Source organism: Nilaparvata lugens, chromosome 4 (assembly GCF_014356525.2).
Source record: "Nilaparvata lugens isolate BPH chromosome 4, ASM1435652v1, whole genome shotgun sequence".
Classification (NCBI taxonomy): Eukaryota; Metazoa; Arthropoda; class Insecta; order Hemiptera; family Delphacidae; genus Nilaparvata; species Nilaparvata lugens.
Window position 1 is genome coordinate 5,198,735 of NC_052507.1, and position 24,571 is coordinate 5,223,305.

At 34.0% G+C, this 24,571-nt stretch overlaps 2 protein-coding genes across 3 annotated transcripts; one reads left to right on the forward strand and one right to left on the reverse strand.

Annotated features, from left to right (window-relative positions):
• Positions 1-2,545: 2,545 nt before the first annotated feature.
• LOC111043479 (polyadenylate-binding protein-interacting protein 2) lies at positions 2,546-17,511 on the reverse strand. Of its 2 annotated transcripts, none has more exons than XM_039425561.1 (5): positions 16,765-17,511; positions 15,855-16,067; positions 12,376-12,572; positions 9,283-9,355; positions 2,546-8,036 (listed from the first exon to the last, which is right to left on the reverse strand). In XM_039425561.1, exons 1-5 carry the CDS (start codon positions 16,765-16,767, stop codon positions 7,932-7,934), a joined length of 591 nt encoding a protein of 196 aa, XP_039281495.1. In that variant the 5' UTR covers positions 16,768-17,511; the 3' UTR covers positions 2,546-7,931. The 2 variants fall into 2 exon arrangements, with proteins under 2 accessions (XP_039281495.1, XP_022184138.1); XM_022328446.2 differs by having other exon boundaries at positions 17,073-17,461.
• A 44-nt stretch (positions 17,512-17,555) lies between these two features.
• Positions 17,556-21,665, forward strand: LOC111043471 (replication factor C subunit 4). Its single transcript, XM_039425562.1, has 2 exons — positions 17,556-17,766; positions 20,110-21,665. The coding sequence occupies exon 2, from the start codon at positions 20,118-20,120 to the stop codon at positions 21,192-21,194; it is 1,077 nt and encodes a 358-aa protein (XP_039281496.1). The 5' UTR covers positions 17,556-17,766; positions 20,110-20,117; the 3' UTR covers positions 21,195-21,665.
• The last annotated feature ends 2,906 nt before the right edge of the window (positions 21,666-24,571 follow it).

Here is a 24,571-nt window from a genome sequence, read left to right on the forward strand (position 1 = left end):
AATATATTATACAGTATTTATCTTTTCTTATTCTATGGTTATACTAAAAATGTATTCTTTAGATCCGAAAGTACTCCATTCAAGCAATGATACATCATCAATCCCTTTAAGATTTCATTGTAAACTGAATTGTTTCCAATTTGGAAAAAGTTTTTATGGATCAAGAATGGTTTTGAAAAAAAATCCCAAGTCCTAAGTCACTCAAGAAATGATAATTCATTCATTACTTGGAGATTTCCAAATTAGGAGAAGTTTTAGAAGGTTAAAAATGGTTCAGAAAGAAAAAAGACAAAATAATTTACAATGCACTTCAAATTTATAGAAGCAGAAAATGACAAATGTTGTTCATGATAAAGGCTTTCTTTAAAACAAAAAATGCTTAAAATCAATAAATGACAAATTCTCTATAACTAATTGTTCTCATTCATTCCTAAATACATAATATATTTGTACTGCACTAATTAAGTGTTCAACACAACCAACATGTAAGTAGTAAGGTAAGAAAGTAATCAAATAAAAATAATATCAATTACAGAAGTAGTTTGAACCCTGCCCGAATTTTTTAATTATAATTGAATTACACTAAATTAAAATTATTACAAAATAAGAATCCAAGCTCATAAAATATTCTTAGCTTCAAGATCTAATCAACAAAAACCAAATTTCTTTCAAATAAATTGTCATTAATAGTAATACATGCTAGCATGCTCAGTTGCTATGAGGCTAAAATACCTTTGAAACTCATATTTACATTGAGAAATTCTCTATCCAATCCTCAAATCCACGGGAATATTAATTTTAACTGCCTTTCTTTTCATTTTATTCATTTATTTTTATATCACCTTCCAATTTATTTTTCAGGAGTTTACATAAATATTTCAGTAATTAGAAAAGTTATTCAGATGATTATATTGATTTCAAATTCACCAGAGCTCCGATCAAAACTTTTAGAAGGGGAAAGATTAAATTTTTGAAAGTAGTTATTTCATATTTTCATGAAGCTGAGAAATATATTTCGATCATTGAAAGTTTTATAATTAATTTCATATAAGAAACAAATTCTAAAACTTGGATAAACACATCATTTGATATAAAGTGGAGAACCTTTCAATTTATTGAATGGGGATGAAACAGAATTTAAACTGAGAATAATGAAACAGTATTCAGATAGTATCAATGTTGTTGAATGCAATTACTGAGCATTTTTATTTAGAAAATACTCAATTTTCTTAAAATTTGAACGCATCAAAACCTCTAGCAACATGCATTACACTGTTAGAGTGATATTCACTGAAAACTGTTAGCAATCATAAGCTAACTTCATCGCTTTCCATTGTTAATGCTAACCGTTTCAAGTGAATATCAACGTTAGAACACAAACGGATAGACAAAACATTGTACTCTAAAACCTGAATAAACATATAAGAATTATTTCGTGTATTGCACAGATCGAGTTTGAAAATAGCTAAGAGATCAGATATCGTTCACATTTAAAATGATCTACACATTTTGGAACGGTAAGTTAGTAATATTAATTTTGAGGTGCATAAAATCTTAGTTCCAAGGTCTAGAACACTTGTGATATACACTTACAATAACAGCCCTCTGTTTAAAATCTTATGCCATATTTTTATAAGTATAGATAATGGTAGCGCATAACGAGATGTGCCATGGTTTTCATTGTTTCAAATGGTAATCAGGGTCCATCTCGATATGTTCTAGTAGATAATAATAGCGCATAACAAGATGGGCCATGGTTTTCATTGTTTTCAAATGACAGTCAGGGTCCATCTCGCTAAGTTCAGATAGATAATAGTAGCACATAACGAGATGGACCCTGGTTTTCATTGTTTCAAATGATAATCAGGGTTTTAGTCACCTCTAATACAAGGCCCTGGCCTACGATATTGCAACGTCGCAGTGTAGGCCTAGAATCTAATACATGATTGGTGAAAAAGATCAGCTGGTATTTTTAAAAATCTTTTTCACCAATCATGTATAAGATTCTAGGTCTACACTGCGACGTTACAATATCGTAGGCCAGGGCCTTGTATTAGGGGTGGTTATGTCAGGGTCCATCTCGCTATGTTCTAATAGATAATAGTAGGGCATAACAGGATGGGCCATGGTTTTCATTGTTTTCAAATGACAGTCAGGGTCCATCTCGCTAAGTTCAGATAGATAATAGTAGGTAGCGCATAACAAGATGGGCCATGGTTTTCATTGTTTCAAATGGTAATCAGGGTCCATCTCGATATGTTCTATTAGATAATAATAGCGCATAACGAGATGGGCCATGATTTTCATTGTTTCAAATGGGTAGTCAGGGTCCATCACGCTATGTTCTAATAGTAGCACATAACGAGATGGACCCTGGTTTTCATTGTTTCAAATGGGTAGTCAGGGTCCATCTCGCTAGGTTCTACCTATAGTATTATTATTGAGTTCATCAATTTAATAAGATAATACTAGGGTGAGAGACACTTCAGACAGTAGGCATTTTCTAATGTATCCCATTACATTGATGCTGACAGTTTGCAGCGAATCTCACATTTTTATAGCTGTTTGTACTTTTCAATAATTTGCACATCGCCGTAGTGTCACAAAAATCACAGACAACCATTTTACCGTCACACATGAGCTGTGATGAAAGAATATAATTACATATTTTTCTATGACATAAATTATGTTATGTTGATTTTATAAGTTAAATTTGATACACATTTTTCACTAGAAACTTGCAATGATAATTTGGTAATACTCTAAGTTTATTCAAGAGATCGAGAATATTCAAATGTACAATATTATTGCATGAGTTGTGATGTAAGATGATATATCATTTTTAAAGGGTCTACTTGCTCCAGATATTTATTATAATATGTTCTATTAATTTGTTATTTTTAATGAATGACATGTGTGCATGAAATACTACTTATCAAGGGTCCGGTTTCTGGGACACTAATTAAATCTATAGGTTTAATGGTCCATTAGATATAATGAATGCCCCAGAAACTGGGCTAAGGTCTACTAAGTATAATACAATTAAGTGAGCTGTAAGAACAAAAAGATGATCAACATAATACTAGTAAAGTATAATGTGAGTTTGGAATAAAAACTTGAATTTTATTTAAATAAAGGTTTACATCAGCAGGTTTACATTAGCCGTAATGAGTTTTGATCATTGATTAGCCGGGTATACTGACATAGGATTAAGGCAGTGCAAAGGCTGAAAATAAACTTTCTACTGGTGATATTTTTCAAATTATTTCGATTTGTATGCTATCAAGCTATCAAAATAAAAACGTTTTCTCAGGAAAACATTTTTTTCCGATCATTACTTTTTGAGATATGAGCGTCTAAATTTTTAATTTTTGGGACAGAACATTTCAAGTTTGTTAAGAGATAAATCCATGAGATTTAGAGGATAGATTCTTCATAGTATTGTTGATGTAGTAAGACAAAACTTTCCCGAAAATATAAATTTTTGAGAAAGTTATTCAATTTACTAAAAATCTATCAGTTGTGTTATTTTTGGTAAATTGAATAACTTTCTTAAAAAGTGTAATTTTCAGGAAAGTTTTGTCATACTAGATCAACAATACCATGAAGAATCCATCCTTTAAATCTCTTACCGAATTTGAAATGTTCTGTTCCAAAAATTTAAACTTTAGGCGCACGTATCTCAGATATTAATGATCGGAAAAAAAATGTTTTCCAGGGAAAACGTTTTCATTTTGGTAGCTTGATATTATACAGATCGAAGAACTTCAAAAAATATCACCAGTAGAAAGTTTATTTTTAGCCTTTGCATAGCCTTAAATTTGATCTCGGTTAATGCACCAGCGTGAGAGTTGCTCCAGTTATCGCTATTTATGAGGTCTTGACGGGAATCAAATATTAATGATAAAATAAAATTTTGAAACCAAATTAACGGTGGAATTGATATTACTTTTGAGATTTGAAGGTTTGGCGTTTGAAAATGTTCATCTTCAATCAATGGTTACAGTTTTGATGCAAAGTTAAATGCTATTTGTATTGATAGATTCCAATAAAAATTGAAATAAAGTTCCAATAAAATATTAAAGATGAAATAAAACTCTAAAACGAAATTTTGATACGATTAAAATGACGTGTTTATCTTCAAATAATAATACAGTTTATAAAAAATGTGTTGATGTATTGATGAAGTTGAGTAAAATGTCTTTAAAACATACAAATGACTGTTTTTTCGAGCTGAACTCTACTGAAAGATATTTATGACCATTAAAACACCAGCTATCTCCAAACATGGACGGTATAGATTATATCGCTGCATGGATTTTAAGTACACACTTTCAAAAATAACAGTTAAAACGTTTTTCATTCTTGAAACAACAATTCGGCACCCACTGTTAACAAACAATCAATAAAAACTTCATCATTTACGCAACTTGAATAATTAAAGCTTTCGAAAAATTCAATTATACTTTCCAGAACAATATTTTAAAATGCGCTTAAAATTGGATAAGGATTAGATGAGAACTTTGAAAATGGAAATTAAAAATATAATACACAATGATGAAATGATAGCAATGAAATATCTATGATACACATTCTCTCTCTCTCACTCTCATACATTCATACAAAACAGACAGGCGATTGTAAAAATAATATTTATGTAAATTAGTGTTATATGACAACCTAAATAACTAAAATATTTCATTAAAATGTTTAGTTTCAGATCTATTTATTCAAGCAAATAATGCTAGATAGAAAAAAATCACATTGAAATGGTAATTTATTGAATCACCAATATAGAATATCTGAAAATAAAATTATTGGATAATTTTATGTATAATATAATTTATGGAATCACCAATATAAAATATCTGAAAATAAAATTATTGGATAATTTCAAGTATTCTAGTTATGATACAGGACATACAGAGGACAAACAATCTTCAAAAATCAACAATTTACAAACATTGATAAATATTTTCTCAATTTGGGTGATGATTATTGAGATCATAGGTTGAATATTATTTCATCAGGATTTAGGTTAATAACAAAAATAGCACAGATTGTTAATTTGATTTTCAAATAAACCAAAATCAATATTTATTTATGAAATTAATTCTTTTTCGACTTTTGGAGACTACTGAACTTGGTAAGGCTAGAATATGATTAGTGAATAATTTGAGTATTTTTGTAGACTGATTTTAGTAGGCCTATTATTGATTGTAATGTTGATTTGAGATTCAAACTTTTTCAATTTATTGATAACTTTCAAGCATTTTATCATTCTATTTTTAAGATTTACTATTTTTTATGCAATGCCAGAGAATTGCTATTTTTTGAAAGCAAAAACAAAGAATCGATTAAGCACGAGCTTCAAGATTTCAAATTCAAATTTTATGACAGAGATTGATTGATGTAGTTTGACTACTTCCTTGAAATCAATAGGATATCAATTCAATACGGAAACATATTCTTAACAAGAATAATCTATAATATATCATGCCAATTGTGATTGATTAGAGCAGATGATTTATCAATAATTAATGTTAATTGTGAGTGATTAATGCAGATAATTTATCAGTAATATCATGCTAATTTTGAATGCTAATTCATGAATACTTTAATTTTAATTGAGGGTTATAACAAATTATTGTGATGTACGATGGTATAGCACTGATATTGAAATGAAAAATAGTTTGATATAGAATCCTTAAAAATAACAGGAACACAGATTTAAAGCTATTAAAATATCATTCATTGGGGGAGTAATTTTACATGTCACCGAGACATAAAAAAACTGTACAAGTAAAACGATAGATAAATAGACGATCTTTCAGATATAAAATATTGACTAGAAATTGCAACAACAGAAGATTAAAAACAACAACCTGCTTCTCAAAAGCACCAACAACTGTTGCTACAATTTTGTAAACAACCTGTGAACAACTTTTCAGATCTAACAATGAATTATTACTGTGATGATAAGGGTGATCAAATGGGAGGGGATTGGACTATCAATAATAATATCTTATAAGAACAGTTTGACCAAATTTTGACAAGATAATGCCTATCTTAGAACCTACTCAATGTGATGAAAGAAGATCTTTGAACAACTTTTCAATGCCAACATTACAACCTATCAAATTTAATAAGATCTTAGATGAAACAAGTAGGCCTATTTCATTAATAATGACCAATCTAAGATGCATAATGATCAAAGATATTACATTAAAATACACTGATATTACAGTCAACTCCACTCTAGTATTTTATCCAGATGCGTACAGACTTGAGCACCACGAACGCGCGCATTTAGCTTTTCATCAACTGATTATATCTGCATCTTACTGTCTTTGTACAAATACAGATATAATAAGAATAGCATCAGCTGATGGAAAGCGAAATGCACGTGTTTGTGGCGCTAAAGTCTGTACGCACCTCTACAGGGACCTTAATAGTTTCATGTTAAAACCAACACATCTTCAACTGTAATGTTTTCAGCGTGTGTTCTGATACAGCAGAAGATGATATGTTGATTTAAACATGAAACTGTAGTGTATTAGTAAAATACTAATGTGCGGTTTCACCAAGCTAACACAGGTTAACACATTTGAACATGGTGGAATCAGGTACGGTTTACAACGAGTGCACTGCAACATATGTTCCATAAGTCCAGTGTACACTTGAGTGGAACATAAATCCAGTGTACACTTAAGTTGAACATAAGTCCAGTGTACACTTATACCCGGCTTGACCATGTTCAAATGTCTTGACCGAGCCCGGTGAAACCGGACATAAATAATGTGAAATTAACAATGAAATCAGAGTGCTCGATCATGGAAAGGTGATTCAAAATGCATGAATTAGACATCAACATTCAACAATTAATTTCAAAAATATTTGATAGTGGAATACGGGTGGGGACATAGTTGAACAACAATGAATAAGGGTTGCTACTAACGACAGGACAAGTGTGTTGAACATGTGTGTACAAACATGCTCGTCGTGCATGTTTCGTCATCAACGAAAGGCTTCGAAAAAATGTTTTCAAGATTAGGTTCTATTTTTATTCGTTGCTCTATTTGAGGTTGAATCATTTTTGTAACATTATAATTTGCAATTTTCCAGTGACGTTTATTTATTGTTTATTCTATGTTAGAAGCTGCTGTCAGCTGTTTTTTGTTCGAAGCATCTCGCTGATAGAACAACAAAATGCATGACGAGCATGCATGTACACACAAGTTCAACCACTACCTCCGTAAACAAAGCCGTAGTAAATTCTGGTGACGTCAGCACAGGTAGGGCTGTTACACCAATAAAAACACTAGCTGATATAGATCGGCTGAAATCAACAATTTTTGATTGGTGTAGAAGCCCTACCTGTGCTGACGTCACCAGAATGTACTACGGCTTTGTTTACAGAGACAGTGGTTCAACACACTTGTCCTTTTGTTGATGGGTACCCTAATCACTAACTCCGTAAACAAAGCCGTAGTGCATTCGTGTGACGTCAGCACAGGTAGGGCTCCTACACCAATAAAAACACTAGCTGATATAGATCAGCTGAAATCAACGAATTTGTATTGGTGTATGAGCTCTACCTGTGCTGACGTCACACGAATGCACTACGGCTTTGTTTATGGAGGTAGTGCCCTAATACAAGCCGGGCCAAGTGGACAACCATTATGAATAAGGGGGTGCAATCGCCTGCCCTATCTCTTTCTCTCTACATCTCACTCTCTCTTTATTTATCTCTCTCTTAACATGCGCGCGCACACAAATAAAACAACAGCTGCTGTATACACGACTCAACACATTCACGTCACAACTAAACGAAGTGTAGCTGCACCATTCACAGCCTATGAACAGATGTGGTGTGAGACCTAAGTAGATGTGGCTGTAGGGCTGAAGTGGCTGTAGGGCAGTGGAGCTGTTTAGGCTGCTTTCTCCGCGGCTGCAGCGGCGGGCGAGGGAGAGGGGGCGGCCACATTGGCGCTCACTCGCGGCACAAACTCGGCTGCGTTCGGGTTCAGTGTGCTCTGAAAAACGAGTAAAATGTGAGTTTGACATCAAGTAACAAGTGGTACAGTGAGGTTCACGTTGTAATCTAAGTACAGAAGAGTAGTACACTTTATAATTGGATCAATTGATGCATGACAGTGTCCGGATAACTGATAAACCGAATAATCTATTTTACCCGAGCTCTTTACCTTCCGGTAGTCGCGCCCTACTCAATCACACGAGCAGTCGCGTGTTGTATTTTGTACAACATCCAATTTTCCAAGTGTTATGTACTCTGTTTACTATCAAAACATATTAATTAATTGTATAATTACTTTTTCCATCTTCTTGGATTATTTTACGCCTATGAACATTTGAATGATTACCATTTCATAACCCAACAAGGTACATCAAGCAAAGCCATCAATTCTGTGTTATTGGTTCGTTTACAGTCCCCGTATACAGTCTTTCCCTATCTTATGCACTGTCGCGACTAAATGACACCTAAAGACTGAACCATTGCTCGGTTGATACTGCAACTCAGTGGAGTGATGGGGGAAAAGTTTTGGAATGCATAGGTGACTCATTCACTGACACCACCCCATTCAATAGTTTTGTGCAGCAAAAAAACTGACACTGTTGTACTTTTTACAACAGCGCGACTGCCGGAAGGTTAAGAGTAGTGTAGACGTGATAAAAACTTTGCATTCTGGCCTACAGTACTTAGTGTAGTAAGTGTTGATTGTAATACGACGTGTATACACTTATCTTTCATTCACATTCTAGTTTAAATAGACATAATTTTATATTCAATGAGGTACAGTACATTTATTCGAATATTGTACAGCACCAAAATTGCAGCGAACCAGTTCTTCTTCCCTAAGTGCCTATCCGTTCCGGATGTTGGCTATCAGCATGGCTATCTTGATTTTGTTGGTTGCGATTCGGAAGAGTTCTACTGATGTTTACCCAACCACTTCCTCAGATTTGCCAACCAAGATATTCTTCTTCGACCCGGTTTTCTCTTGATGTTTATCTTGCCTTCACACAAGCGTTTCTCAGCGTTCTCAGGGCTAGGCCACATGAGCGTTTTTCAGTCGAGTCAGCAATGCAGTAAGCTCTCAGATAGACTGATTCTCAATCAGGCAGCTTCTCAAATCAGCTGATTCGCGAACGCCAACCCAATCAACCAGTCGGAGAGCTTCCTGCCCTGCCGACTCGTCTGAAAAACGCCTCGTGTGGCCTCGCCCTTATAAAATGATCGAGGAGTCAAGAGTATCTTACCTGCTTCGCTAGTTCATCTTGATCCTGAACCCTGAGGTTCTCCATGCCATTACAGATGTCTTGCTGTCCGTTGCTGTAAAACAAATAAGAAAAAATAAATCATTGGAACAGCATTTAATCATTGAAAAAAATATTTGATTGGCAAATGAAATAAAATTGATTGACAGAATTGACAGTTAATATTACCTAAATCAGGATGTCAGAATTATTGCCAATCTTTACTGGAACCAGACAGCAAATGTCCGATGGGATAAGGAGTGTTGAAAGAAGTAGAAGTTGTTCGTGGAGGGGTTAGACAGGGCTGTTTTTTGTCACCAACATTATTTTTTTTCATCCCACTGACCACATATGAAAGGGGTATACGAATTGTCAATTATAATTCAAGTCGTCAATCTTTGCATTTCATAATGCAAGAAGAATTCCTCACTGGAATAAGGACAAACCTGCAACAACTCCTCCCTCACTTTAATTCAAAACTTTTCACCTGTAAGAGCCTTTACGTGTCTTGGCAATGAACCCGAATTCCTGCACTCTTTACCCCCCTCTCATACATACTTGTCGTCTCTGAGGTTTTGTCTATATCTGGTATTGTATGAGTGGAACAACTCTCCAGTATTGAACCTATCTTTATTCTTATCAATAAAACAAAGAGCCTCCAAAATATATACACCTGGTAGTGGGAGAATCTTTAACTCTTTTATATAATCTCTACAACTTGCTCTAATACCACTCACCATCACTTCAACTGCCCACTTCTGAATTCTAAATATATGTATTGCATGAGTTGAATTGCCCCAAAATACAACACCGTATGAAAGAAGAGAATGGAACACATCAAAATAAACACTTCTAAGCGTTCCTGTATTCAGCAAATTCTTCACGGTTCTAAGAACAAATACTGCCGAGTTGAGTTTGCTTTTTAGCAACTCTATTCAACTTATATTTAGGAGCTATCTTAATATATTATGAATTTTATTATTACTTTGCTTGATATTATCACATGATCTTGTTAATTATATGGTACTGCATACTGTATCCTCTCTGAGGCTCTTGGTGGATGCACATATGGACTGGTTGTCAACGGTGAAGTTGTGAATAATCTCGGATATGATTCAATGATTTATTTCAGCCAAAAAAATACATTAAGTACATTAGGCTAGGTAATATTACAAATAAGTCATATCACTAAAATAACATATATATCATCAACTTAAATTACTATAACAGATGCATTAAACTTTGTCTTTGGAAATATAAACAATAAACGCAATAATTTTATTCATGCAAAATACTCATAAGTTTAAATCCTTAGAGATGAAATTAGTATAGCCCAAAAATGCAATGTGGTTAAACTGCGAATACAATAGATGAAACAATATCAATACAATACAAATAAATTTTATTTCCATTAACATATAAATAAACAATCTAATCAATAGAATGTACATAATATTCAAAAATACAATATATGAAATTTACTACAAATATAAATTGCATTTTTTCGGAAATTAACCTACTCAACTATGGGAAACCCATATTCTAGAGCAGGTGTAGTAGTAATACAATTAAATTTAGAGTGGGGTATATCAGCCACAGATATAATAATTACTGTACAGATGAGCTGAGAGTTGAGGTTGCCCTCCCTTAATTCATTAATAGAATAGAAAGGATTGGAGATTAACCATGACTTCAACCTTCTATTAAAAGTCACAAGGGGCAGGTTTCTTATTTCGTTAGATAGCATATTAGAAGACCTAATACCAGATGAGGGAAAGCTTCTACTTGTTAGTTCCAATCTGAATCTTGACTGGAATATTAGACTAATGACTGGAAGAAGACGAATATTACCTACATCAGATATCCCCATATCAACTAGGCTGTTCTCTTATCTCTCTTCACTGCCATTATAACGTGGATCTCACTACAGTATCCCAGCATGCTTTAAACATGGTCACCAATATTATGCGACCAAGGTCAACCACTAAGGGCCAAGCCATATGAAGCGTTTTCGCACTAGCGGCTGACGAGTCGGTAGGGCAGAAAGCTCTCCGATTAGCTGATTATCAGCCGATTGGGTTGGCGTTCGTGAATCAGCTGATAATCAGTCAATTGAGTTATTTCTGCCTTGCCGAATCATCGTCAGTGCAAAAACGCCTAATATTTATTTATAACTTTTACAAAGAAGCACTGATCGGGAGAGAAAAACTAAGGATACTCCTTGTACTATTAATTTCTCTCAAATTTAGATAACATTTTGAAAGTCCGAAATACGGTTCTGATTTCACTTTTCTAAAATTAAGTCCATTTCACTAACAAAACAACGAAAACTAAGAATTTTGAATTTTGACGGTTAAAAACAGAATAAAAAACAAAAATCTGGTGTGGCGCACTCACACTACTTTCCTAGCCGCCATCTTGAATTGCATTAGATCGAAATTGTTCGTGTCGGATCCATATAGGGGAAGGACCTTAAGTTCCAAATTTCAAGTCATTCCGTTAATTGGGAGATGAGATATCGTGTACACAGACGCACATACACTCATACACACACACACATACAGACCAATACCTATAGATTTTTGCCTGAATACCCAAATACCACTTTTTGGACTCAGTGGACCTTGAAACGTATAGAAATTAGGGTAGGTAACTTAATTTTTTCGGAAAGCAATACTTTCCTTACCGTATTAGGGCAAGGAAAGTAAAAATATTACTCTCACATCACCATTGATTGGAAAATTGTTGCGTAAGTTTACAAAATTAAATGTATAAAAATATAGTCTTGCTCTAAGGCCTTAGATAGGACGACTAAGATCTGACACATCTTCCAGTACCCATGGAAGTTACTAGTTAATTAAAGTTAAAATACCAACGATAAACAAAATTGTAATTAATATCGCACGAATGGACGGTTGCGAGTTTCGCAATTCCGACGTCAGATCCGTGTTTCTTGCATAAAAAATTGTAATATAAAAGTTTATAAACCAACGATGAACAAAACTGTAATTAATATTGCACAAATATCGCAATTCCGACGTCAGATCCGTGTTTCTTGCATCAAAAATTGTAATTAAAGTTTATAAATCAACTCACAGACTTCCATTGCTCCAGGTCTGTCGCGCCGAGACGCGCGGTACCTGCTGTCGTGACTGCGACTGGTTCTGCGCATGCGTCGAGTTGTTCTGCTGACTGCTGTTGTACTGGTTGTTGCTTCTGATGTCTCTCTCATCTTCAAGCATCGCCTGTATGCACTGCTCCATCAGCTCCTCTTCTTCCAGCTGTTGCATTACCTGTCACACCAATTAATAATTGCAACTGTGAAGAAAAACTGTCATGAATTAATGGTAAACTGTCAAATAAGATGAATACATAGATGTTTATTTGTCAAAAAAACTAAAACTACTACATTATTACAGAAAATATTAGATAGTTTAAAATTACATACAATAGTTAGTTTCAGAAATTTCTTATAATGTGTCCTCTACATGTTTTCTGTGTAGTAATTGACCTACTCCACTATGGCGTAGGCCTACCATGTTCTAGAGCAGTGGTCGCCAAACGTATGAGCTAGAATAGCATTTATGAAGCTTCTAGTGAGCTACCAAGGAATATTAGACTGAGAAAATTATCTTTTATTGCCTATAAAGATAATTTCTAGTGTTGAAATCTACTTCTCTTATAGCAAAAAGTATAACAAAAGTTGAAATGTATATTTCAATGAGAGCAGTGGAACTCTTTTTGGTCATCAAGTATTTTCTTGATGTTTGGAGTTTACGTTGTAGCCGCCATTCTGATGCAGTTGTCCCAATGTTCATCAGTCAGTCTGTTCTTGTATCGATTTTTCAAGAATTTCATTCTTGAAAAAGATGCTTCACACAATTAAGTAGAGCTGAACATAGCTTTCAACCTCCATGCAACTTTAATAATATTTGGATATTTTTCTTTGGGGATTTGAGGCCACATATTTCCAGTTTTAGAAAGTGATCTGAGAGACAGATCATTTTGATAATCCACAAATTCCATTTCAACTGAAGCCCGATCTCCATCAAAATGTTGTACCCAACACAAGCTGCAAAATCTTCTGCATAGATCTCTACAAAAGAGAGTTGATGAATTGTACCATCATTTGATATGCTTTTAAAATCTTGGAATCGTTGATCAAACTGTTGTCTCAAGTCTGAAAGAATTGTAACGAGTTCTTTATTATTGCTGCGGTGCTGTGGAGGATTTTCCTTGTCATTGATTTTCTTCAGACAGGGAAAGTGTTTATATTCGAACTGGACGACATTCTTTTGCACGAGCATTCCTGTGAGCTACCAGAAACTATCCCACGAGCTACTGGTAGCTCGCGATCGACTGTTTGGCGACCACTGTTCTAGAGTAACAAACAAAAACATTATTGTCATGTATACTACGATATCGAACCCAATACATAAAGGAAGGAATTGGCTTAGACATATACGGGATACGAAATTCATGTTTGAAGCAACATCACGTCTTAACTAAAAAACTGATTGACTTTCACTTTTGAAACTTTTCTTCAGGAGAACCCCTTTTATTGTCTGAAGGAGTTTTATGATTGCACTCAATGCAAACCCATTTTTGCTGACCTCACCCACGTTATAATGGCAGTGGAGAAAGATTGTTATTTTTCGGATGAACACGTTGGTCCCGACTGCCTAAAAAGCAGTCGTTAGGTCATGTCAGAGGCCCTGAAAATGATCAGTTGCGACCTGAAAATTCTGACACCAGACCTGAGCCAGCCAGGTCACTAGATATTATTATTGAATTTATTTCCAAAAATTACAAATACATATTTGTACAATATTAATTACAAGAGGATACAATACAAATAGACATTGATTTCAACTTGAGTATAACAATATTATCAATTTAATATTTGGCACCGTCAACATAAGAAACCTTGTCTGTTGGCAGTGAGATGCAGTTCACTTATTCTGCTTCAAGTACTTTTATTTATTATTTATTTATTGCGTTAATCTGCAACAAATAGGAGCAGAGCTACCTCGACTAAAGCGGATTAAAAGTTAGCTACGATGAGGTCCATGTTATAATGGTAGTGGAGAAAGATAGGAGAACAACGTTGCCGGTTCTCTGTCTTGTCAATGCCTTCTATAGACGGTAGCTGATACAGGTATATTGTTTCAATATTAACGGTTCATTCTCGTTTAAATAATCAATTATATTTTATCAGGCAAGAAATTATATTTTCCAATAATTTCATAATTAAGATGAAATATTTTGCTACTAATTATTAATTCTACATTGTTAAAAGACGATCAGGCAACAGAGCAAAGCGAGAAAGAGATAGCGCTATCCACTTTGTTGAATGATAGACAAGGATAGCAATACCATTGCTAATCAAACACTGCAATTATAACGTGGACCTCACTATAGTTTCGATGTATCACATCATCTTCAGTTTTAAAACATAGAAACTAGGTGTTTCAATTTGGGTTTTCAATCTGTTATTGTCCGAGCGAAGTGAGGTCTAAGATTCCATTATGACGTGGACCTCACTATATATTCAGGAGGAAATTGGCTTATACGTGTACGGGATATGATGTACTTGTTTAAAGCATCATCACTTCTGAACTACTGAACTGATAAACTTTCAATTTTAAAACTTTATTTCAGGAGAAGCCCTATAATTCTCTGAGTGAGTTTTATGATTGCAAGCATTGCAAGTACATTTTTTGCTAGGCTAGGTGCCGGTTGAACAAAAGCCGGTGAAGTTTTAATCGTGATTAATTCCATGAGAACAAATCAGAGAAGCAGTCTTATTAAAAATGCCTCCTCTGGTTGGTTCTCTTATCAAAAAGGCCTTCTCTGATTTGTTAATAATAATGAGTTTCTGTTCATGGCGTGGTCATAGGTATAGCCACAAGTGAACAAGTCAAGAACATAAACTGAATGTAAAGAATAAACTGAACATAAACAACGAATTTTGTCGTGAAATTAAACACGGCTAAAATTCAACCGGGCCTAGGTATACTAACTAGTTTTCTAGTCTATTTTTCATGCGTTTTGTATGTAATTGAGGATTAATTTTTTAAGGTTGCGTTTGTTTATTACAGACTTATTCTACATATTTCTCTTCAAAATTGAATTTCTACAAGTTCTGTAAAAAATATTTTGTTTATTGTACATTCAACATAGTGAATCTGCTTCAAACCTTTAAAGAACTTGTTTTTTGAGACAAAGTTTCGCGTATTTCGTCACATATCTTGAAAGTTACTGTAGCTAAAGGTCTGGAAACGGTTTTACCATATTCAATTTCTCAGCTCATTCTACATAAAGTACGCTAAATTGTACATCTTAATTAACAGCCAACAAATACCCGTAGGGCTTCGTTTCCGCAGGGGAACAGAAATTCAGACAAAATCTTCCACCCTGTATAACTTGGTAACCAAGCATTTTCGGAGCTATGTTAATTAAAACGTTTTTCTTCGTTTGTTGAGAGGAATCACGCCATGACTTATGGGCACCTTTTTTGGAACCCGAAATTGATCTTGAAACTGATAAATAACGTATTTTTTCAAATAAAGTACCTGTTTGTCGAACTCTTCTTCATTTTCCATCCACATGTACTCTGAGAAGTCACCGTCAAGTGCTGGAGAATCGAGGTCATCCTGATGCCCATTCTCAGATCCATCTGACAGGTAGGGAGGAATTGTTTCGCTGCCGTAATAGCCGTTACCAGAGCTGTTTGTAGGAATCTTCATTTTCATAACCAGAGACAAGTAGCGTATTTTAATAATTATCTACGAACAAAAGACACAACAATGTTATTAAAATACAAAAGTCACTTATAAATAAGCTTATGTGAATCCGCTCTAAAAAAAGCTTGAACTATCTATATCTTGAACTGATAAACTGTATATACACGGTAAAAAGTATCTGTATAAATAAACTGAAAAAATTAATAAGTACCGTAAGTCACGTTGCCAAAAAAGTGTTAACCTATTGTAAAAATGCAAGAGACACGTTGCAGACAACACAACATAAATTATAACTTTTGCAAAATTAGATTACAATAATCTTTTATTTATTTAAAAACTATCTATCTTATTTAAAAAACCTAAGAATTGGAGTAAAAATAAAGAAACTTGATCTAACCTGCTTCAAGATAACACTCAACTAAGTTAACCAATGTAGAAACATTTAAACGATTCATTATTAAAAAAAGCATATTTTACATTCGAATGAAGTGATTTATTCAAGTTTTCTAGAATTATGAATATAAGAAATAAAAGAAACATGTAAAAGCAAAAGCCAAGACAATCTCGACCTTTCCAGATTGAATAGGTAATCTACTGGAATTAGGCCATTCATCACACAAATATGTAAACAAAGTATTTTTGATATTGCTTCAAGAATTTTACGAGAGATGTTATCTTAAAGTCTGGAATGAGAAAATTGAATTAATAGGTGCAAAGATTGAGAAATATATCAAATTACCATAAAGTCGGATCAACAAAGTTACAATGGAGTCAGCAAGATGTCAACAGATTTCACTTTCAAAACACAATTTTATGAGACTGCTAACTAGAAAATTCTACATATAGATACAGAAAAAGTCAATTTATAATATTTATGTCATGTTATGTTATGATTTTGTGAGTTATATTCAGTTCTTTACAAAAATAGAGCAGTGTGTCCTCCAAGAAGGAACCATTTTGAAATCAACAAAATTGAAAACAGGTATCTCGCAAGCAATATTGTGCAGGTCAATTGTGAAGAAGTGGTAAAAATAGTTGAATAATTACCTAGAATTTATTATGTGGATAAATGTGCAATCATGTACACCTTTTTAGTAAAAACATGTAAACAAACTTATCAAAATAAACCAGTTAGTACATTCACGGACGCTAACCAACTTTCTTATTTATTCCGTATCCTTCTACAGACTACACAACAGAGACTACCATAATGCAATAATACACTTGGGTCACGTATAAGCATTGGCCAACAAAAAGTTATATAATATTTTTCTGATGAATAATTGAATTTTTTCAATCATAATTACGAAATATAACAAAATTCAATCGAATTGCAATTGAAAGACTGACATGTCTAAGTTTCACTTTGTATTTTTCCTTCAGACCTATAATAGGTCAAGATATTTCAACTGCAATCAATAATATCAATGACCCAGAATTTTATTAATAAATTTTATTTGATGGAGGTTTCAAAAATTTTTTGTTAATTTCCCTTCAAAACTTTTTCATTTGTCCAGCAATGAAAAATGTAATCAAGAAGCCACAGCTCCAGCTGTTAGTTGCCGCTAAATTTCATAACCTACAAAACAAGAAAAATTGAGATTTACATTTACACATTTTTGTTTCTTGTTTGTATTTGTTTAATTATTATAAAATAAGTAGAATATTCCACTATCCAAAATATTTTTACATCCTGAAATAGGCTTATGAACGTATACCAACAACCAAATATCAATTTGAGGTAAGCTGTAATGTTGTAAAACACATTTCATCACTTTTCTTAGTTCTTAGTTAATGAATACTCAAGTTGCTATTACTTTAGATGAAATTTATTCAGTATGGATCAGAAGATTTTGATTTGGAAATTATGAATGCAGATAAATCATTAAATTAATCTTGAGTTTCCTACTTCTTTATTCTTGTTAAGACGTAATAAGTGAGGTTATGTAAGCTTGTTTGGTTTTTATTCCTTATTTTTATTGCATTCTATTGGTGCATGATATCATGACTAGATCACACATTGGCACAGTCGCTGGCACAGCCTTGTAAGCTTGGCTGCGTTGGACTTGCCTTCCACACAGCGTGCCCAACCAAGGCCAGCGGTAGAGCGATAGCCAACGTTGGCAAGTGCTTATGGAGCGCCTCTTTCAAAATGGCTAATTGAAAATGTAGTTGTATATTGAAAACGTTAACTGAAAGGAACGCAATAAAAGTTCATTATAATTCACAGAAAATCAACTCTGAAATAATTATACAGTACAAAGGAAACAGCAGGGATTGGTTGACTAGTGCGGATGGTTAGTTTGCCAGCACTGGCATTTTTTTGGGCTGGCTCCGCTTAGAAAACATCGGAGCGATAGCCCACTAAGGCTAATAACGGTTAACCCTGGCAAATCACTCATCCACACATTGGCATTGGCTGACGTTGGGCCAATATGTAGATGGGACATTACACTGATGCTCTATTTACTTCATTATATTTGTTCAAACAACTAGTAACCATAAGTAAAAATATAAATCTAAGTATACCCTTTATAAAATTATTTAATCACTTGATAATAGCATTATATAGCTGAAACATGTCGTCATTAAATAATTTAAAAAAGGGTACTTGGATTTATATTCAAAAGTAGCCCTAAAAAAAGACAACTTGTAACCAATATATTATGTACTCTAATCATTTCTATTTATTATTATATATTTGCTATATGTATCATATCTCTCAAATTTCAATCCTGGCTTGAACTGTAGGTACGTTACTTACAGCTACTAATATCATGAAAAAGTAGGATAAGATAAGCCATGATAAAATAAGGAAGGCCAGGATAGCTGAGACGACTAAGGCGTTGCATTCTTTAGTCTGCCAGGGCTAATCCATAATCCAATATCGTGATCGATGACCAGGGTTCCCCGGATAGATCATGTCAAAAATTAATTCTGTATTTTACACATGGATGGCGGCGTCACAGACCAGCATAGTCATCATTGAAAAAAACCTCTAAAGAATAAAAACTCATTCCAATGAGCCACCTTGATTATGTCATAAAATCATCCATACACTTCTCATTACCTATATACAAGCTAGAAAAAGCTCAAGATGTAGACATCATCCGCAATTAGAAAAAAACAAGGACTCACATGATAAAATCGCGTATCAAGCATTATTATCCTCATCTTCAGGAAAGTTGAAGGGAAGATTCCCTCAGCCCTGGTTGCTGGTGAAGGCTATACAGTAGTTAAGAAGTAAGTAAAGTATCTTGATACTGAATGAGTAGGCCTACTAGGCCTACTAGGCCTACTAGGCCTATATGCTTTAGGAGATGGGGGCTCGGTGCCTTGAAACGCGTCCGATTATCATGTAAGCCCTGTGATGAAATAATAAGATTTTTTATTTATTAATAGTATTGATGTAGTCCAGGGGTCGCCAAACTTATGAGCCTGTGAGCTAGAATAGCATTTATAAATCTTCTAGTGAGCTACCAAGGAATATTAGACTGAAGAAAGTATCTTTTATTGCATATAAAGATACATTTCTAGTGTTGAAATCTACTTATCTCATAGCAAAAAGTATAACAAAAGTTGAAATGTACATTTCAATGAGAGCAGTGGAACTCTTTTTGGCCATCAAGTATTTTCTTGATGTTTGGAGTGAACGTTGTAGCCGCCATTCTGATGCAGTTGTCCAAAAAATGTTCCTATATAGATTTTTTTATGAATTTCATACTTGAAAAATATGATTCACACAAGTAGGTAGAGCTGAGCATAGCTTTCAACCTCAATGCAACTTGAATAATAATTGGATATTTTTTCTTTGGGGACTTGAGGCCTAATATTTCCAGTTGTAGAAAGTGATCTGAGAGACAAGATCGTTTTAAAAATCCACAAATTCCATTTTAACTGAAGCCTGATCTCCACCAAAAGTTTTACAACAAGCTGCAAAATCCACAAATTCCATTTCAACTGAAGCCTGATCTCCACCAAAATGTATCACAACAAGGTGAAAAATTCTGTTATTCTCAAAATATTATCATGTTATATTATTTATTAGAACCAGCTATTTTATCCCATTTTTTCTCATTTCCAGGCGCAAATATGCAGGCATTCCTGAAAACCGGCAAACTAGGCAGAGACGAGAAACCATCGGGCAGCAAATCATCTGGCAAAGATGACTCCAAAAAAAGCAGTCGCCCCACCCCTTGGGTCGAAAAGTACCGGCCCAAAACAGTCGACGACGTGGTAGAACAAAACGAAATCGTAGCAGTTTTGAAACAATGTTTATCTGGTGCTGATCTCCCACACTTTCTGTTCTACGGACCTCCCGGCACCGGTAAAACTAGTACTATCATAGCTGCTGCACGGCAGCTTTTTGGAGATATGTATAAAGAGAGGATTTTGGAGTTGAATGCGTCCGACGATCGAGGTATTCAGGTGATACGAGATAAGGTGAAGGTGTTCTCACAGCTGACCGCTAGCGGTGTGAGACCTGATGGACGACCATGTCCGCCTTACAAGATTGTGATCCTAGATGAGGCGGATTCTATGACACACGCAGCTCAGGCCGCCTTGCGTCGCACCATGGAAAAAGAGTCCCGCTCCACCAGGTTTTGCCTGATTTGTAACTATGTGAGCTGTATCATCGACCCCTTGACGTCACGTTGCTCCAAGTTCCGGTTCAAGCCTCTCGGCGAAGGTATGATGCACTCCCGTCTCGAACTGATCTGCAAGGAGGAGAACGTGAAATGCGAGCAGGCCGCCTTGAAGTGTCTCGTGGAAACCTCTGGAGGAGATCTGCGTCGGGCCATCACCTGTCTCCAATCCTGCGCCCGTCTGAAAGGGTCAGAAGGTATCACCGAACAGGACGTCTTCGAGGTAACCGGCGTTATCCCCGACCATTGGATTGTGGGACTGTTGAAGATATGTCAACAGTCTGATTTTCAAAAACTGGAAGCGTACGTTGAGGAGTTGATGTGCGAGGCGTATTCGGCGGCGAGAGTTTTGGAACAGTTGCATGAGATTGTTGTTAAATCGGTGGATCTTTCTGATATTAATAAATCTGTGATTTGTGAGAAAATCGCGCTGTGTAGTTACAGGCTCCAGGATGGGGCCAGTGAGTGTTTAGAATTGCTCGATTTGTGTTCTACCATAATGAAATCAAATTTGAAAGTCTGAAATGATTGATTCGTGTAGCTAGGGACTGTCTGTTCTTCCATAATGGAATCGAATTAGAAAATCTAATGATATTGAACGGTATTAAATGAGCATTTGATGCTCTTCATGAACATTGATTTATGAGATATCATAATGAAGTGACGTCAAATTTGTAAATGTAAGAACTCAAATGTATTTAAGAATTCATAGTATAACTGTATTTAGGAATTCATACAATTGCACTTAAAATAAAAAATCAACTAGAAGTATTATGCTATCCTTGCATAATTTGAATGTGGGACTCAATAGGACTATGATAAGCTTTTCAAAGAAAATGAACACTTTTCCTGATCAACAGATTATAATCCTGTATCATTTGAATTTGGCACTCAGTATAAGCTTTTCAAAGAATGATACAACAAACTATTCCAACTATTTTTTGTAATTTTTCTATTATTTTTTTAATTAAGGCCAATAAATAATTGTTTTTCACTTTTTGTGTAGTTGAGAAGTTGATATTGTGGTAATTATTCATATTGAATGAAAAAGACTAAGTAATTGTCAAAAATCCACAGATTTATTGATACTTAGAAAGACCGGTTTCGGTTATTACACCATTGTCAATCTCTGATAAACTAAAACTAAATACAAGAGTAGCAGAATTATTTATATTAGTATAAAGCAGTACTCGCCTACTAGTATAAATTCTGCTGCTCTTGTATTTAGTTTTAGTTTATCAGAGATTGACAATGGTGTAATAACCGAAACCGGTCTTTCTAAGTATCAATAAATCTGTGGTTTTTTGACAATTACTTAGTCTTTTTCATTCAAAAATAATTGTTTGTGATTCAATCCTTTATAGTTCATTTAAAACATCACTAGTTGTACTAAATAGTTATACTAGTAAAGACGTTCCCACACACAATGTCAAATTCAAAGACAAATTCTTAAAGAAAATCTTGGATTTTTTCTTTCATAAGTTGAGATTTTCTAATGCGTGTGGAGCCGGCTTAAGAGTTCAAACCAATACCTTAGACAAATATCAACTATAGAGTTTTATCATGGAGAAAAAATAGCACTAGAAGATATCCCATGGCATTGAGCATTCATGTTCCAATTTTCAATGTTAACTCAAGCTCATAGTCCTAGTAGTTCTTTTTCGTGAAGCTATGTGACGCTGGTAGTCTCTCATACTGTGCCGTTCTCACTCTCACCCGGCTTAAACAGTAATAATAGACAGTAGTCTACAGTAATCGGCTTGAAATTTGGAACATGAATCACCTATACCTTGGGATATCTTCCTATGTTATATTTTCTCTATGGTTTTATATATACAAGTATCCTCGTTGCTAATACATTCAATATGCTACCTTAATGATTATTCATTTATTTATTCATTTATTTGTGGACAGAATAACAAATCATAAATATGATTAGGAAGGAACAACAGGCTTGGCACAAATCTATTCCATTCCTAAATTTTCATAAATTGATAAAATGTCCAAAAAATAGGTTATGATAATAGAATTTACCTGATTTCTCTATAACTTGCTCTTTGAGTAGCAAAAGTTGGCCGATTTTCCAATCCCTTGGTCGAATTTGATGAAAACTCGTCATAATAATTTCTGTCTCACTGGAGACGAGCGGCTCGAGTCGTCGTCAAGGAATTGCATCTTATTTATGAACTTTACGACGCCATCGATCACACAAGTGTTATGAAGCACAAGGTATTAAAGGTAAGTATTTATAGAATATAATTATAGTACCTTTTTTGAAATTAATAAAATAATAGATTGAAAATACAAATTATAACAACTAGTTTCAGTGATCCACACCATCTTCAAGTTTAAAAAAAATGCATTTTAAATAAACGTTTTACTAATAGTTTTGTTATTTTAAATAGCCTATCATCTTCAATTAATTAATTTCAAAAGAAGGGTACTATAATCCTATTTTATAAATGAATATAAGTAGCCCTTATTAATACATTTCTAGAAGATAAAGGTAGGTACCGTACCTACCTACTTCAACACCGATTATTGGTATAACGATATTGGGGATGACAACAAGACATTTGGTATCAATATTTATTTCTTTAATGAGTTGCATGGTACATAATTAGTTCGAAAGGATTACATATTAGTATGATTACAGAATCAGTAAGGCTTTGGCTGCCAATTTAAAGAGAATAGCATTAAGAATTTTTTTTCGACTATGGCTGAGGAATAAAGTACAGTATAAATATTTTTAATAAGTTATATTTTCAAAAACAAATTCACTCGCAAACTAAAGAACTAAGTATACAAAAGTTGTCCTCCTTGACTCCCCTTTCAGCCAAGCCTATCCATCTCTAATTAATTACAAAAGACGAATAGATAAGTTACTATGAATGAACAAAAACACCGATTATAAATTTAATAATACTTCTAGAATGAATTAAAACAGTTACAAACTATTAAAAAGGTCTAAAAAGAAAGCTTATGGAGGACAATATTAAGTCAATGATATTTATTATTTTAAGTTGCTACTGTATTCAAAGCTTTTTTTAGAAAATGTCAACTGAATAATTTCCAGAAGCTCAGTTTTGGCATCAGTTCAAGCTACTATTAGTATAAATTCATTTAAAAACTAAAGTTAACAATAGTTGGCCTCCTCAACACCCCTTATAGCCAACCCTTACCACCTTTACTTAATTAGTTAGGTCATGTCAGAGGCCCTGAAATTGATCAGTTGCGACCTGAAAACTGACACCAGACCTGAGCCAGCCAGGTCCCTCGATATTATTATTATATACTTAATTACAATAGACAGTACCTATATTTACTGAAAATGAACAAAGTTTTTATAACTTAATTGGACTACACAAATTTTATAACAGGCAGAAATGTAGCCTATATGCATTTTAAACGATTCTTCTAAGAAAATATATACAATTTTAAATTAAATACAGTTTTAAAAATGTACATTTATTCGAATTGGATAGGAAATCAGACAGCAAATGAATTCAATTTTTGAAATGGTAAGTCAACAGTATAAAATGGAAATTAAACAATAATAATTGTGATGTTGTCTACCATGGCTTACTTTAGACAGGCCTTATAGTAGGTAGGCTATATATCTAGGTCTACCCATCATAAGCTGAGCTAAAATATGGCTTGACAAGTTGAAGAAATAATAAGTAGATAGCTTATTTATATTTTCAAATGAATTAGGAAGTGATTAACTTTAGAGGAACTGAGTTAGTAAATGATAGAATCAGTAAGGCTTTGGATTAACAAATAGAAGAAATAAGTATTAATATTTTTCAATTAATTTTAGAATCAGTATAGTTTTGGCTTTGAAGTGATAGTATTGATAATTTTGACAACATGCGCTGAGCTGAGGATTAAAAAATTGAA

Excerpts from the sequence above, each read along its gene's own strand:
- LOC111043479 (XM_039425561.1), bottom strand. Across the intron at positions 9,356-12,375 it reads ACCTGGAGCAATGGAAGTCT|CAACGGACAGCAAGACATCT; the intron begins GTGAGTTGATTT and ends TTTGTTTTACAG. Across the intron at positions 8,037-9,282 it reads AAGATGAACTAGCGAAGCAG|AGCACACTGAACCCGAACGC; the intron begins GTAAGATACTCT and ends CTCGTTTTTCAG.
- LOC111043471 (XM_039425562.1), top strand. The coding sequence starts at position 20,118 with ATGCAGGCATTCCTGAAAACCGGCAAACTAGGCAGAGACGAGAAACCA.